General features: G+C 34.9%; 1 protein-coding gene, 1 long non-coding RNA gene and 1 pseudogene across 2 annotated transcripts; 2 read left to right on the top strand and 1 right to left on the bottom strand.

The window, feature by feature from the left end:
* Nucleotides 1–2,633: 2,633 nt before the first annotated feature.
* On the top strand, nt 2,634–4,919 carry LOC147398988 (uncharacterized). The gene is made up of 2 exons (XR_015180082.1): nt 2,634–3,095; nt 4,675–4,919. It is a non-coding gene; the product is annotated as an uncharacterized LOC147398988 (long non-coding RNA).
* A 919-nt stretch (nt 4,920–5,838) lies between these two features.
* Nucleotides 5,839–7,742, bottom strand: LOC147398987 (AAA-ATPase ASD, mitochondrial pseudogene; annotated as a pseudogene).
* A 7,334-nt stretch (nt 7,743–15,076) lies between these two features.
* LOC147398986 (Putative membrane lipoprotein) lies at nt 15,077–16,299 on the top strand. Its single transcript, XM_086449020.1, has 2 exons — nt 15,077–16,038; nt 16,125–16,299. The coding sequence occupies exons 1-2, from the start codon at nt 15,189–15,191 to the stop codon at nt 16,175–16,177; spliced, it is 903 nt and encodes a 300-aa protein (XP_086305146.1). The 5' UTR covers nt 15,077–15,188; the 3' UTR covers nt 16,178–16,299.
* Nucleotides 16,300–17,735: the final 1,436 nt, after the last annotated feature.

Here is a 17,735-nt window from a genome sequence, read left to right as displayed (position 1 = left end):
TGGATAATTGTAACAGATAGTTACAAAAATAGCATAGTTGAACTTGTTGGATTATCTAAACTATTATTATAACACCACTTAGAAACTTTTGTTACTAAAAGTTGTATTTGTGGGGACTCTCTTACTTACAATATTTTTCCTTAAATGCATAAGATTTTGATTGGATCTTCTAAATAGTTATGAACACATTGATAACTACATCAAGACGATCTTTCTGATTGGACCCGACTGCATAAAAAATTATCATTCCTTGAAGTATGATTATCAAATTAAAAAATGAATTGTGGGCCAAATGTCATTTAATCCTCATTCGTTCAATTTAAGCTCCCCTCAAAGTATTAGTGATCCAATTCAACACATGAAGGTTCCGATCAAGTAAGGGCGAGTACTTGATTGATATCGACCCATTATTTCAACGCCCACCTATTTCATATTTTTTCCGCAAAATTTCCCAGACCATTCAAGGAAAGAAGGCTGAATTTTCTCTGGTTATACCTAAAGTCTTTAAGGAGAGAACTTAGAAAAGGGAGAGGAGAACAACTTACGTACCATCCACGAGGGTTCCGAAAGAACATATGATCCCATAGTTCTCGACAAGATGTTCATTTCACGAGCATTAATTGTCATTCAAAAATTGGAAAAGGGTCCTCGTGTAGAAGAAGAAAGAAAAAGAGGAGTCATACTTTGACTGAAATTCATTTGAGAGGACTTTGGAACATTAAAAGCCACAAGAATTGAATCAAGGAGCAAGATTTGTTCGGTAGATACCGAATTTTTGATATAAGAATTTGACAACAATAAAGCTTTAAGTGATACAAAATCAAAAATGACCCTTTGTTTTTTGTTCAAAAATCTGTCATCGTCAAATAGGGAAGAAAAATCAACATTTGCACAATTTTAAATATCAAAATTGCAAAATTTACTGAGAGGTTTCTGACTTTCTGCATTTCTTTAAATTACAATAAAATTCCCGTCATAAGTGGATGACACATTCAAATTGCATCTGTTGGTTTGGAATGAGTTTAACACTAAATTAGGATTTATGTTAATTAAACCTACATTAGGCTTGTAATACCAATAAGATAGATTAGCCTACGATTGAAACTGTGGATCCATCAAAATCGGTTAGTTCGAGAACTAAATAGCTTGATGGCCTTGAAATAAGGCCAATTTAATCTTCTAGACCCTCTACGGAAAAAAAAGAGATGTAATTTACTATGGGCAGGAGAGAGAAAGGGGTGTAAATTATCAAAATTTACAATGATTTTCTAATTGGGAAGTCTTCATCCAGTCAATACTTGGCGGATGTGTTATGGACATGGATCCGAAGAAAACAGATCCATGGTTACGTGTCCGTGACACGTAAATAGGGTGAAGACTTTCTAATTAGAATATCAGCACTCTTATTTTAAAGATAAAATCATGCAAAATTCTTTTTTATATCTAAAATTATTTTTTTCAACTTCGCACTCAACCCGGCAAGAGATGGAGTAGGGAATCTTTCCACAATCATTTCTTATGAGTCATGGGTATAAGGCTTAAAACATGTTAGATTCAGGTTGGATGTGTATCTACCCATATCTATATTTAGATTTTTAATTCAAGTCCATACAATTCGATCGAAGTAATTAATTTGGATCCGTCAGGTTGGATAATTTTAAATTATTACAAAGTAATATTATTAAAAAAATATGATTTAACTATAATTTAAACTCAAGACCTTTCCCTTTTTGAAAAGAAGTTTGGACCACTATAATTAATACTCATTTGTTAATAAATTATAGACTATAAAATATAAAAATATAACATAAAACATACAAAATAATATATTATTCGGATATAAGGATGGGTCCGTATCCAACTCGAGTCAAGGGATATCAACCCATATTTTAATTTGGATATACTTCAAAAAATCAAATCTGTTAAAAATCAAATTCGAATAAATCCGATCCATTTTAAGTCCTACATGGGTATCGGATCCAACATGTATATTTAAAAACTAGCTCATTTTATTTTATGTTTTTTATTTTGAAAAAATTAATTTAATTAATTAGAATATTGGATGACCATCACTAGATTTTATGATGTAAAATTAAATAGATGCTCATTCTTTGTTTTTTTTGTGTGCTTATGGTGGGTATTCCTAGTTTTCCTGTGAAAAACTAATCAGACGATCACATGCACTACCCACTCGAAAAGTCCTACGTGCAATTGGTTAAGAGTCAATTGAATCTAGAGGATGACCACAAGAAATTCATTGCTTTGTGAGATTTATCAAGGCTAGGCTTGCCACTAGGCTTGGGGTTAAATGCTCCCTTGTATTTGCCCTATTGGAATAAGAACAAGAGCATGAGGATGATGAAAAAAAAAAAAAAAGAGTTAACATTGCCACAACAATTTTTACTAAGCCGCACCAGCTTTGCGCCTCTGGTGACTTAGAGGAATTGGTGTGACATTAGTAAAATTTGGTGCGGTAATAGTATCACGAACTTACTTAATGACTTCCTTGGACACTGCACTCAACACTGTACTGACGGGTAAAATGATAGAAAACCATAGATTTTTTGTTGGGGATCCGATGAACGAAATCTATGTTCTCTCCCACTGCCACATCAGCACAGGATTGAGAGCAGTGTCCTAGAAAGTTCAGATACAAACGACTCAAAAAAACAAAAAAAAACTAAGATTCCCGTCTCTCTCTCTCTCTCTCTCCCCTGTAATTCATTCTTATCCACCTGTCGAAGATGTTTGAAGAAGCTTTGGCGATCTTTGTGGAGATCCCCAAAGAGGGATCTTCCCCGGAAGAGCAGTGGCAGAACAACAACAACAACAGCTCATTAATTCTCCTTCGCTTTCGCGATTCCCGCTAATGGAGTCTCCGCTCGATGTGGGTATTGGCTTCCCTTCTAAAAGCAGCCGAAAAAAAATATTTTTTCTTGTTGGGTTTCTGGTTTTGATGTTTTGGGGATTAAGTTTACTGATTTTCTTTGCTGTAGATTTTTAGGCCATTTTTTAATATTGCAGCGGAGGAGCTTGTGACTGCCCTGATTACGCCTATTAGAGCTTTGGATGATATACATTTACTTCTTTTAAAGGTTTGATGTTCTGTTTTTGGTTCGAAATTAAAAGTTCTTGCTTTTATGTTAAAACTGGGGGTTTTATTGATTTAATTGTTCTGTTTTTTGTTTTTTTGGAAATCAAAGTTCAAGCATTAGAGGAAAGTTTAAAACTTTATAATAATTTTCATTGATTTGGTCTTTGGAGAGGTTGGGCTTGTTTTTGAATTGTTATAGTCTTAGTTTAATAACAATGGAGAAGCAATTTTTTTTTTTTTTTCAGTCATTTGAAGTCGATGTTTATGCAAAGTTCTATCTTTTCCATGGAAGGATTGTGGTGTTCATTTTGTCCTTATGCTTGATATTTAAATCTTTAGAAATAATGTTTTGAGCTCAAACACATTTTATTTTCGGTGCATCTGATGTAGGTTTTATTTCAAAGTTTTATATTGGGACCGAATGATAGTTGTGTCCATTATTCTAATCCTTTGTAGTTGAACATTTAAATCCAACTAAAAAAATTATTAAGCTTAAACCCATTTGATACATTTTCTTCAAAGGTTTAAAGAATTCAAAAACCTTTATCTAAGCTCCAAATATGAACATGGATATAAACTGATAGTTGATGAATTGTCTTCAAATGGAGAGTAGGGTTTTAGAGATTTCCAATGAATAGGAAAAAAGTGTTTGAATATGTCAAATAGAGTTGAAGAATACTCCATAATCTTGAGAAATGGAACAAAATAGATATGAACTTCTTATGGTTGCGTAAGGCCTTTTCCATATATATGTTTGTCGATAACCATTAATCCTAATGCCTTTGCATACATAAGTTTGTTGATAATCATGAATCCTTATTTAGTTTGGGAAGATTTTCTTTGAGTAAGATGCTTACTAATGAAATTTCTTTATTGCATTGGGTATTGATTCAAGTTGAGTGAGGAATATGAATATGTTTTGGGCCATTAACAACAGAAAATTTTTTGCACGTATATACTTAGTCGTTTAGAAAATTTTAAATCTTACTAGTCATACCTTCACAAACTCTTGTGAAAAGCTCACGGTCATATATCATGGTTTTGACAAGCAATTTTTGTTTCGAGTTAAAAAGTTAATTTTGAGAATTGAAAAAGTTATGATATAATCATGCAAACTATATTATTTTTCTAGACTGCCTACTGGATACCTGTTAACTAGAACAGAGAATAAGGTCAAAGACACACAGTGCGCGCGCGCGCACACACACACACACACAAAAACACATCCTCCACCATAGGTTGAATGCACATCCTAGCAACACATAGTCAAGGGTTTATTTTATTTTTATTTTTTTAAAGTGATCATTTGTTTTTTCCATATCTAGTTTCATACAATCCCCAGAACTCATGATCTAATTATGAAACTGATGTACTTATCAAAAAGAAAAAAAAAACCTATGGAGCCGGTGCACTCATTGGCTTTTAGGATTCAATCAAGGATTAGTGTCCCCTACACACGAGTACCGTAGGAGAAACCACATAACCCAACACCTTCTTTGCACCTTGAGGAAAGAATTTTAGCTATAATTTTGTACACAATACCCACCAAGCTAATGAGCCTAACTCTCTGATTTCTTCAGCTCCCTTCTAGGAATCAATGTTTTGAAATTGTTGATGTCTTTAAGAAGTGTTACGAGTTGGTAAGGAATTCATAGGCCCTGCAGTCAAGAACTTTGTTGTATGTCAAGTCTATCAAACTCCAGCTCATCTAAGTCAGGTTCTATATGAGTGCCTGCTTGTAGGCATTTTAAGGCTTTGTGGTGTTCTTTTGTATATTTTCTTATCAAATATTGTATCAAGTTTGAAAAGGTTTAAACTTGGAAAAGCTCTTCATATAGGAATAACTTAACTATTCCCCCTTCTTTGATGGTGGATTTTCAAATTGATGCAAAACATTGAAAATAAATGGTGGATCTTCTGCACCTGTACTTTTCTTTTATTCAAACCTGCCCATTTGCTACATGAGAAGCTTTTCTCAAGGAAAAATAGAACAGAGGCTGCACTTGGGAAAGATGGGTGTACTTAGAAAATTTCTAAATTTTCTATTAGCCCATGAAGGGGAATATGGTTATTGACTTCTATTAGCCCATGGGGTACTTCAAGAAGCCAGTCCAATGTAATCTACTCAGTTATTTCTTGCAAGGAGCACCAAATCATGTTGAGATTGTGTAGATAGGGTAGTCCTATTAACATATTACTCCGAAACATCGAGTATTACCAGATTTAAGTTTCTTGGGTTGTTCTGTACCAGTCCTTATCCAATCAATGTACAATGCCTTAAAGTTGATATGGTATGATAACCAAAAAAGAATAACAAAAAATTTAGTGGATTTGAATTGAGTGCTATTCTTTCTACTAGTGCTTTAGTCTGATCTGCCTCAAAAGTTTGTTGATTCATCTGGAGACTTAATTTCAAGAACAAACTTTCTTGTTTTAATGGAACCCATCCCTTCCCCCTCCTGAAGAGGTAAGTATTTTTAATTAGTTCCAGATCTTAACTTTATTAGATTAATCATAATAATTTGGGATAATTCTTTGAGGATGATTTTCATCCAATTTGATTGGTATAGGCAAGTTGATCTTTAGATGTCGCCGTTGACACTATCGCATAGTCACCAGTTAGAGAGAAAACCTTCCTAGCAATTCGAAGTTTGCATATTTAATCTGTCTGGCATTTTTGGAGTATTGGTCGAATCATTGGGTTCTAGAAATTTATCGACAATCGTGTCCCAGGATTGTCTATATTCATAAAAATCAAAGATTATTAATCCCTAATGAAGTAGAAATCTAAAAAACATTTATGAAGTGCATAGCGTTGGCGATCTTTGGTATTTGAATTTGAAGACAACCATGGAAACACCATCATCAACCTTGCATTTAAACAACATTAAAAACCTCTACGAGTAACTATTTTACTAAAGTTGCATGTTAATAGAAAATACTTTATTTACTCTTCAGTATCTCCTTCCTCACCTTCCACCGATCAGTTTCTGTTCTTTAATCTATTACTCTTATCAACTGAGCTGTTTCTCGCTTGACAGATCATCTTTCTCTTCTTCCTTGGCCCGTAACCTACTTGCTTCATCCTTTGCTTCCTCCAGAGCTTGAATCAGGTTCGACAGGCGTATCTCTGTATCCTCTGAAACGGACTTCTGCATCAGATTCTCCGCCACATCCGCGGGAGTGATGTTGGTATCCTCCATTAGCTGTCGGATCGTCTCGAACATAGTGTGTGCATCGATGTCCAGATAATTTTTAGCAAGAACTTTGAACGCCTCAAACCTGCAGTAAGACAATTCAATGTGCTTATCCATACGACCCCTTCGTATCAAAGCCGGATCCAACTTTTCCGCATAGTTCGTAGTGAAGACAATAAGTCTCTCCCCTCCACAAGCCGACCAAAGCCCATCGATGAAATTGAGAAGTCCCGAGAGAGTAACTTTGCTGCTCTTACCGCTCTCTTCGTCTTCTTCGCTTTGTATTGGATTCTTCTGCTTTGCTTTGTCATCATCCTCAAACGATTTCTTGGCTTTCTTCTTCCGTTGGCCAGTGAGATCAAGGGAGCAATCAATGTCTTCGATTACAAGGATGGATTTGTTTGATACCTCTATCAGAAGCTTGCGGAGCTCCGTGTTGTCCTTCACAGCTGTGAGCTCTAAGTCGTAGACATCATAGTCCAGCAATTTCGCCATTGCTGCGATCATCGAGGATTTTCCGGTCCCCGGTGGACCGTAGAGGAGGTACCCTCGCTTCCATGCCTTACCAATTTTCGCGTAATAGTCCTTGCTCTTACTGAAAGTTAGGAGATCTTCCACAATTTCACTCTTCTTATCAGGATCCATTGCAAGTGTTTGGAAGGTTGCCGGGTGTTCAAACACAACATGGCTCCACATAGTAGTCTTGTAGCTCGGCCACTTGTGCCCGGGGCTATTGGTAAATAGCTTCCTTTGTCGGTTTCTTGTCCTTATTGCCTTCCCCTCCTTCATCACGTATGCCAAGTAAGATTCCGTGACAATTTCCCTATATCGTTTGTGGAATGTCAGTCTGTAGTATCTCCTCTCGGGTTCCGAACGATAAAACATGGACCCCGACGTTTGTGGTGAACCCGTCTTGTTCAAAGACCACCAAACCTTGACACCCTTGAACTCATCGGTTAACCTCTCGTAGTCGTCCATGCTGAACACCAGGTTACTATTTTTGCCCATCTCAGCCTTGAGCCTAGTTGCAGTCTTGGATGAATTGGCACTCAGATAGGCCTCAACAGCAGCGTAGGCCTCACTACGCTTGAGCCGATCTCCAGCAAATTCGTGGATTGAAATTTTAATATATGGGTATGCAAAGCTGATCAATCTTTGGGTATGTTTCTCGAAATAGCGTCGAAGCTCGTAAGGTAAGTATTGACGAATGAACGCCCACATGAACATAAAGCCCGCGAGAGTTGATCCCATCCTTGCCCACATCTCCCCCATTGTCATCGGTGAAGGTGGCATCATATTGGGGATCTTGTGTGAAGTTCTTCCTCTTTTTCCAAATACTTGTATAGTGTTTTTAAAGATATGGCCAAAGATAAATAAGTGAAGTTAGGTGGAGAAGAAGGATAATGAAGAGTCCGCAAAAGTACAAATAATAATTCCCATATGACATGAACCCATCGCAACATCTCACAAGTTTTGCATTCTATTCGTCTGCAGACGTGGATTGCGTTGGCGTTGTGTTGAGAAGCAAAGATAAAGGTGACAATGACCTTCCTTGGTGTTTCTTACTGCTATACTATATTCATCATTATTGTTTCCTTTTTATTGTTACAACTACCTTTTATTATAACAACATATAACACATCAAATAAGATTATAACACCAAAGAATAATAAAAAATAGTTCATGAATCAATTTGTAAATCCATTCATTCTGATTTGTTAGAACATGACAAACATTTGACATATTTCTTTTTTTATATATATAAAAAAATTCAATTATATCTTTTAATCTTCTTTCTTCCTCTTGTATGTATATATAGACAATAGAAAAGTAAATTTAGAACTTTTTTTTATTAACTCTAGATTTTTTTATTATTATTGTGGTTGTACTTATAACTTGCATTCTTTAATTATGTATATACAAAAAATCAGAATATTTTAGAATGATGAACTACTGAATTCGAATCAAATGATCTAAATCAGGTAGAATAACCACACCTTTGTTTTATAATAGTGAACTGCGAATCCGAATTTGAATCAACAAACTAGGTAACTTAGAGAAACTCCAATGCACTAGAATCCTGATTTTGTATCTTCTCTCAACTATCATTTACAGAGTCGGAACTCTTCGAATGCACTCCAACACATTCGGATTCTAATTCTCTTTAGTTTAAAATATTTTGGGGAGAGAGATTAAGTAAGAGAGGCAAGAAGAGAATCAGTGTCTTTTTACTTTTTTACGATTAAAATTGATGGCAGTGTTGAAACATTTTGCCCATTGCATTGGAGTTGCTCTTACAACTCCTAACTAATCCTTTTAAATACCCGATGAGGTGAGATTTAATCGAGAATGGACTCTCTTATATTCTTTTTCTCTTAAAAGATATAAATTCCTCATGTTTAACACACTTAATATTTTGATTTGTTGTTATATACAAAATAGTGGTGAAGCAATAAAAACTCTTTCGTAATTTATGTGTGAAAGAAATGGACATCATTTAGTGATTCCTATCATAGTGTCTAATCAAAAATTCATCAATCAAATCAAAACCAATCAATCCATAGTGCCACTTTTGAATATTCTCACAACTTAAATGAAATCTGATTTTCTTTCTCTGCCATCTGAAATCGATAATCAAAAGGTGGTCATCTTTTGAATTTAATGGACCCCACTTCCAATCAACCGTACGCTATGAACTGGAATTTTGATAATCAACATCACCAACACAAAATAATTATTCGTACATTTGAGAAAAAAAACAAAAAAACAAAAAGCAAGATGGAGACACTCTGGGTCAGAATTAATGGATCATCACTGATAAGGTTGAAATAGTCATCTGTTCACAAGATAATATCATAGACTATGGAAGCATATTATCAAAACTCATGGTTCAGATAAGGGTTCATGAACTCTAGTATAAAGCGAATTTATATGCATGATTGATCAGTCAGATCTCATGAGTAAAAAATAATAATAATCAAATGATCTCAACCATACATATGTTCTCGTTTATGTTGTTGAAATATTATTATATTCTAACGATGTACAGTATCTACATTGGATTCAAATGAAGTGGGGTCCGCCCGCACGTGTGAAAGTGCGCCCAAGTGACTCGTACTTGGATTTTTTGTATCTTTTGTCCGGTCAAGATGGGCCCCTCTCTCTTCGAATAAAATATGTGGACGGGCAGCCACTAATGATAATAAGGTTGACGATTAGGTAGAGAAGGAGTCACGAGTCACCACAGCATTTGCACCTCTGGACTTACTACTTAATTGTGATGCCTTGGGTTACAATTAACCATGGTTTGATTAAAAGAGATATTTTTTTTTAATTTACATATTTTTTTTTAATGATTCAATAACTTGTTATTAACGAGAATTGAATTCAGATTTATGATATCATCATCCAAAGACTTTATCAACTAAACTAATTGACACTTGCAAAAGGGCAAAAATTTTCTTGTTGTATAGTTTTAGAACTCATCAAGTCGACTTTAAAGTCGATCGAATCGATTCCATTGGATTTTGAGGTGACTTAGCTTGTAATTCTATAGAACCAACTTTGCCAAGCTAACTCGACTAATCATCAAGTCAACCCATCAATTTTGTTGATGTTGACAGAAAAATTTTCAAGTTAGGTAAGAAATTTGATCCTCATTCGTTTATTTATTTATTTTGTGTGTATGTGTGTGTAGAATAAAAATTAAATAATTTTATTTATTTTAAAAATTAAAAGTTATTATTTTTAAAATATTTATAAATTTGACCCCGGAGGCCTATCTAGTAGGGGATGAGGCAACTAACCACTTAGAGCACCATATCTGACCCAAATCCCTCGAGTACATGCAATATCTCACCCCCTGCTCGTTGGTTCTCATCAAAGGTGATGAGTTCAAAAATATTCCTAGCCTTCGTGAAGATGTTCGCAAGCTCCATAACATTGAATTTTTCAAAAGTGATCTTTAAAGAAATTTATAATCTTATCTTTTAATTAAAAAGCAATGACATATAATGACATTTCGTTAAATAAATAAATACTAGCACTACGTGAAAACTGAAAAATTCCACAGAAAAAATTGACGGGCCAAGGCCCACAGATTTTAGAAACTGAATATTGACGGTCTAAGACCGTCAAATTCTTGATGTTTCCAGATTTGACGGCTTAGAATTATCAAATTTCTCCCATCCTTCATTAATTTGATAGTTTCAACCCGTCGAAGACAAAAATTTGACAATGAAAAATTTGAAACCAATTTGACTCTTTTGTCCGTCGAATTTTATGAAATTTGACGGCCCAAGACAGTCAAATATGGGCTTTTTTCACATAGTGTAGCCTCCAATCCAATAACATATTTGTAAGTAAATATCATTATCAAATGTTAATGCCTAATTTTTACACTATAAGATAGAAATAATTATTTTTTAGGAGTATAAATATACCTCAATACATGTGGATCAGGTCAGGCTTTGACTACGATTGTGGCTCGATTGGCACCAGATCATTTACAGTTCGGCCCATCGACAACCATACTTGAATTTGCTTTGGATCACTTCTTGGGCATACTCGTAGATCTTTTGGTGGACAATACAGAAAACTTCAACTTAATTGAAAATTTGGATTTGATGATTTATATGATTCACTCTTAACTTCGAGTGGCAATGGGTCGGGTCGTATCGTGTTCGTGTCATGTTGAGAGGTAAGGGTATTATGAAAATTTACCAAACTCAAACTTGACCCATTTAATAATCATGTATTTATAAATAGGAATACCTAACCCGACCAATATGTAACCTGTTTAATAAAATTATAATTTTTATTAGAAAATAAGTTTCATTTCCACCATCAAAAATAAAATATCATTATTAAAAATGAAGTTCTACAACCATAAACCAATATCTACCAACATAATTTGAATATCATCAAACATAAACTAAGTTTTATCACTAAAAATAGATGATTTAAAATTTTCTTGAATAATTATTGATATATTTAAAATTAAAACGTTAATGACAGAAAAACTAAATGTGTCAAAATGGATTAAGAGGGTTGATACTATTATGACATAAACCCACTAATTTCATGTTGTTTTCGCAGGTCATGGGAAGAGTGCCACTCCTATTCTTAACCAAAGATTATATCATTGTTTTGTTATTCAAATGTAATGTCTCTAAAGATCTCTATTTTCATTTATATTTCTAACAAAGAAAGAGAGAGGTTGAAGATCATGTGATTAGTGTACCCAACCTTAATGTGCAACATGAATATGTAGTTAGAGAATATTAAACATTTTTTCGTTTTAGAGAAAGCAAATCCATGATCATGATCATGTTTTTTGGTTCTTTCGATGACAAATTTAACCTTAATTGATGGCTAGTCGTAACCCAAACAAGATACTTGATTGTGGTACACATACAAAGAGATAGTAAAGTTTGATGGACTTTCGGGGGTTTCTTTAGCGAAATTATTCATCAAGAAACACGATCGTAAATTTAATCCGTAATTTGAAGGAAGATTTTGGTGTAATTTGTTCCAAAAGTAGTCCACAATATTGAAAACTACAGAAAGTAGAAAAGATGCAACCATATGTCAACTTGCGATTGATTTAAACTCGACAAATTAGATCTGCTCAGGATAAATAAATTTGATTAACCGTGGACAAAGCTTTAGCCACTAAGAACCTTATTAAAATCTCTATAATTATAACTTTACTTAGAATAAAATTGATTGTAAAACGTTTTTGCCAAAAGACATTGACCAACAAACAAGCCCCCCCACCACTCCTCTCAACAATTATGACTTAGTTTTTTAATATTGTGTTATAAGATAATTATTTGTTCTTTTAACTTTTATAAGATATATTGCTCCAACAGCCAAAAAGGGAAAAGTGAGGAGACAATGTATGTATTTTATAAAAGCCCATTAATTAAGCCTAAGTATGCCCAAGAAGAAAAATTAAATCAACGGCTCTCCGTTCATTGAGGCCTCGAAAAATGTGGACTAATCACAGCCACCCATGATCCATATCCACATAATCAAATATAAAATAAATCCTTATAAAATTGCTTAATCAGTTACTAGAGACCCTCCTTTTACCTTAAAAAACTTCCACATTATCTAAGACTCAACATCTTAAAATAAATAAAATAAAAAAGTAAAAGAAGAAGAGAAGTTACAGAAACAACAATAATGAAAGAAGCTTCAATGTGAATCAAAGATGGCATCATATGCTCATGAAGTCATGATATTATATTAGATTAAGGAAAAGCCTGTGTTATGGCAAACTTAATGCCTGTCTTCTGTGTTGGTAACGGCAAATGTTGCAGTATAGCCCAAAATATTTTTGGGCCCACAAACCCATGAATCTTTGGTCCTTCTCTTGGTGAACCCATGCACCAAATATGAGCTTGATAACTCACTCCTAGCCATTGTTTTTTAGCATTTTTCTGTTACGGGCTTGGATCCAATGTTTCACGCGGGCCTTGTTGCCAAAAAAGTACTAAAATCCAACAGCTGGGAATCTAAATGGGCCCAAAGGGAGTTCTATGTGACGATATTAGATCTTAGGTTTTTCCCTGTTAAGAGGAATTATTTATGGAGACCAATGTGAACTAATATAACAAGTGCATTGGTGCACTTGCTTTGCAAGAGATTTGAATAATAACAGGAAAATTTGGTCACATAGATCTTCTATTTCGTCATAATTCATTGATTTTTCTCTAAGAATTTACAATGGAAAAACTCATATTCGTAATAAGAGCACTGAAGGTAAGTGAACCCACCCATGGGTTGCCTAAGTGGTAAGGGCGAGCACATGAAGTGTGGGTTAGGCCCACGTCATGGGTTCGATTCACCCCTTGGGTTTTTCTCATGATTTAACTGGGGGATCATGACGGTGGGTTGCTGTGGTAGTCCTCCCCGAGATTAGTTGTGGTGCACGCAAGCTGGCCCGGACACTCGGTTAGCAAAAAAAAAAAAAAAAAGATCACTGAAGGAAATGTTGGTATACAATTTGGAGAGTTTGCTTCTACATGGAAACGAAGACCTTCAAGAGGGGAAAAATTCAAGTCTAAGAACATATGGCACGAAAAGGAAATCCGATTCCGGTAAGAACTGATCTGAATCGTAGTTCAGATCCAAGTTGGTTCTAGCGATTGATTGGCCGGAGTTGTTTCAATAATAATAATAGAAGCCCTCGATCAAGTAACTGGGGAGTAGGAGAAGGTCTTCATGGGTACTCACTAACCCACGCACCTGAACACAAATATGGCTTTGGGTGCATTCTCTTAGGCCATTAATAATTGTAAGGTTTAAAACGATCTAAATTATGACCCATGTAACCGTAGCTTATTATTTTAGACTCAAGATCCAATATGGTGTCTGGTTCCTATAAAATAAGATAGGTGTCTACATGGCACACTTTAGTTGGTATTTAAAACACCTCGGGTTCCTAATTCAGCCGTTCACTCAGCCCAATGTGTTTATTTCCCAATCAATTTGTGCCATGTGGACACCATTCCACGACACCATATGGCATATGGTCTCTCGACTAATTATTTGAAGGGGTAAAGCTTGAAATAAAAAAGCATTGTCCAATACTTGTTTTTAAGTATTTAGAAGAGAGGAGACACCCCCTTATGGTATATGGTTTCATTTGTATAAATTTATTTGTATATCCTTTTCATAGGCATTTATAAAAGTAAATATAGCAAATACAAATATAACTACTAACAAGTAGGGGTGTCAAGGGGTCGGTTCCTATGAATATTGGAACCATAACCTTTATATTTTATCGATTTCGATTCTTGTCGGTTCTGATTTTAAAATAAGTGGAGTTGGAATCGGAACCATAAAAAATCACAGGTACCCGTTGATTCCAGTTCTCAACAATTAAATGAGAAAAATTATTTCAAAATCATTATATATAAAAGAAATTCCTTCTAAAAAATAACATATTATTTGTAAAATATCAACTTAATAATAATTTATTCCACTAAAATGATGATTTAATTTCAAATACTAAAATTTATTTTCTTTGCATGATTCAAACTCAAATATTTAGTTAATATGAAATTTGAAGAACTTTATATCATATATGTTAATTTTAAAATATAAGATTACCTTGAATCATGTATAATGTAAAAATAAATGACAAAATAAATCGATTCCGGATACCCATGGTTGCCTATCAGATAGAACCTAATGGTTCTGATTCCTATCGGTTCGGATCCATATTAAATCAGACTCTAATCGATTCCAATAAAAAGGGAATCGGATCCGAGATTTTCGACTACGGTTCCGGGTAAATGGGTACCCATTCGCACTCTTGCCAACAAGTCCCTTTTTGTTTAGAAAAACAAAAAAATACAAACAAACAAACAAAGGGCATCTACTATATGCCAAATATTTTAAACCATATTTTAAAACACATTTAATGTCTCATGAAAACAGAATCACAAAACCTGATCTGCATGGAAGTTTACTAGGAGATCCAAATAAGAGCACCCACTCTTCTTCTTATTTAAGTCTTTAGATCTAAAAAGAATTTTGAAATAGAATAAAGGGAGTCCAGACCTAATAAAAAATTATTCCTAAATGTCTCTATGGGTCGAACAAATTACATTCGCATTTGTTCCTAATTCCCATTAATGTCCAAAAGAATCACTTTTCAGTATTCAGTAAATCTCACTATGTATCTCATTGAGATTGAGAAGAAAATCATTCAGAGAGAAAACCTTATTTTTAAGGAACCAAAGCATCTAAGTAAAAGCATGGAAATTAAAAGTTGGCCAACACCGAAAGTCCATAGAAACAAAAGCACATGCTTTCTCTTTCCCACCCCTAAAGGGAACACTTATAAGTTAGCTCTCCTTTGCCTTAACTACACCACCATAAACATGAACTTCATATCTTGTTCCATTTCTCTTCTCTCCTTCTTCTCCCTCATCTTTCTACCCTCATTAGTTTCATCTCAATCTTGCATTAAATCATGTGGAGGTCAACCAATCAGATACCCATTCGGCAGTGGGCCTGGATGCGGCGATCCACGATTCCAAAAGTATGTAACATGTGATCAGCAAAAGCTCATCTTCACCACCCACACTGGTTGTTACACCATCAACTCCATTGATTACACCAATCAGATCTTATACATCCAAGACCCATCCATGTCCACTTGTTCTTCGACGCAACCTAGTAAAGGCTTTGGCCTAGATTGGGATGCTCCATTTGCCTTCCTCGATGACAATATATTCGCTCTACTTGATTGTTCTACCAATTCATCACCTCTCTATAATTCGAGAGACGGTGTAAACAGTACTATAGTCCCTCTATGTGATAATGAGGGTGCACCCATATGTAGTTTTCTATACTCTTGCCCCGCCATTAGTACACTTAATGTTCCGATCTCGACGTGTTGTATCTACACACCGATTGATCTTGGGCCCGCATTTGACATAGACCTACAAAAGCTACAATGTTCATCGTATGTGGCGATCTACAGTTTCAACGGCCAGGATTCTAATCCAGAGAGTTGGAAATATGGTATAAGTCTTAAGTACAAATTTAACGTCAAGGACAATTTTCCAAGTGCTTGTAGAATTTGTGAGAGAAGCAACGGTGTGTGTGGGTACACTGGGACCTATAATTCTTTCGTTTGTAGCTGTGTTGGTGGATTTAATACTACATCAGATTGCAACTTTGCAGCGTCTTGGAACGATGATGTGAGACTTCTTCCATCGAAGATCGGTAAGTGTGGATCTATAGTATAATATCTTAATGTTTAGATGGTTGTGAAGATTTTATAGTAATGGATTTACTTGGTGTTTGTGCAGGAACTTGTTTGATCTCTTCTTTGGCTTGGTTTCTTATTTGGGTCTTGTTGTAGATCGTGTAGATCAATGGGTGCAATTTTCAGTACAATGTGAATTACAATGCCAAGGTGTAGCTTTCATTAACCTTTTATTTGATGTAATTTACGGCTTTATCAAAATTAATTTCTTTGGGCCCTATTTGGTGCAGTTCTACTTTCAATCAAGAATCACTTTTTATAAAAATTAACATAATCGAAATCTATTATTTGGTGATGGTGTTTAGAAAGTCATGTTTGGGTCTAGAAATGGTTCTAGAATTTGTGGGGTACTATTTGGTGAAATCAACTAAATAGTAGCTTTTGGAGAATGAAAAGTAAAGACGACACGATAGAGAACCTTAATCTCGGGCATTTTCTTCATTAAATAAATCAATAATAATTGGATATACTTTCACCCACAAAACCATAAATTTTGAGTCTGATTTTCCCTCAAAGCAAGTTTGGTAAGCTTCGAATTCTAGCTTTTATGGGAATAAAGTCAAATGCCCACCAAACATATGTTTTTAATTTTGAGAAGTGCTTTTGATGGATAGAAAGCTAAAATCTACCCTAAATGCATCCTTATAAAATATGTAGATTGATTAATATAAATTTGGACAAATGATATTTTTCTACTAGAATATGATGGAATGGATCTTATTCTATATGGAGATTTACTAAATTGGACTTATAATATTGAAATTCATTGTATCGTGTGGCCGATATCCAATGTCACATTTATTATGCATCGATTGGGTGCATGTGCACATTGATCCAGATTGTGCAGTAGGTCTGCCCATCATGACCGTCCAATTTGATAGATTATTTGGTGGGCCATCAGATAGTTATGGGCCCCAATTTCAAACCACTACTAGGGGAAATTTACAATCCAGCTTGCAAAGTAGGCTTTTTGTATAAGCTTAAAGGAATGAGGTTCCTTCATCCACTAGAAAAGGTTATATACCCTTCACTTTTCTGGCTATCTCCACATCTTTCCAGAGAAGAAGGCTTTAACGTCAATCTAAAACTATATTCAACACCCCTAGATGTCTGCCTTAGGTTCAGACTTTTCGATGGTCTTTGGGTTTTGAGTAATGTGAATCCCGAGGTATTCCCCACTCAGGTTAAAGCTTGTGGGTGGAACATAGTCTAGAAGGCCATTTAGGCCAAATGACCCAGCATAGAATCAAACCCACTTTAATTTGGTTTGGGTTGGTTTGGTTCCAATGGAATTTGGTTTGGTTCTGATTCTTATTTAGTGAAACCGACTTATGTCGGTTCGATTTCAATTTGACCTCAAACCGAACCAAACTGAACCAAATTGCACCCCTAGGTGATCATGGTACAACATTGGCACCCCAACATTTACTTACTACACCACAATTAAAAACAAAGAATATGAGTATATGATTGAGAATAAGTAAAAGTTGGGGGGGGGGGGGGTGCCACTAGGAGCTCTCAGATTTGTTTTTTCCTAGATTTTAATTTTTTGTGTCTAGGATTTTTATATGAACCTAATCAATAATTGTAGACAACAACTGAAACTCTTTGAATTGAGTGTTATAAATTTTTGTAATATTGAAATTATATAAAC

The sequence above is a fragment of the Akebia trifoliata genome, chromosome 7 (genome assembly GCF_017979445.1).
Source record: "Akebia trifoliata isolate Shusen 1 chromosome 7, ASM1797944v1, whole genome shotgun sequence".
Classification (NCBI taxonomy): domain Eukaryota; kingdom Viridiplantae; phylum Streptophyta; class Magnoliopsida; order Ranunculales; family Lardizabalaceae; genus Akebia; species Akebia trifoliata.
This window is presented reverse-complemented; position numbering and strand designations above follow the sequence as displayed.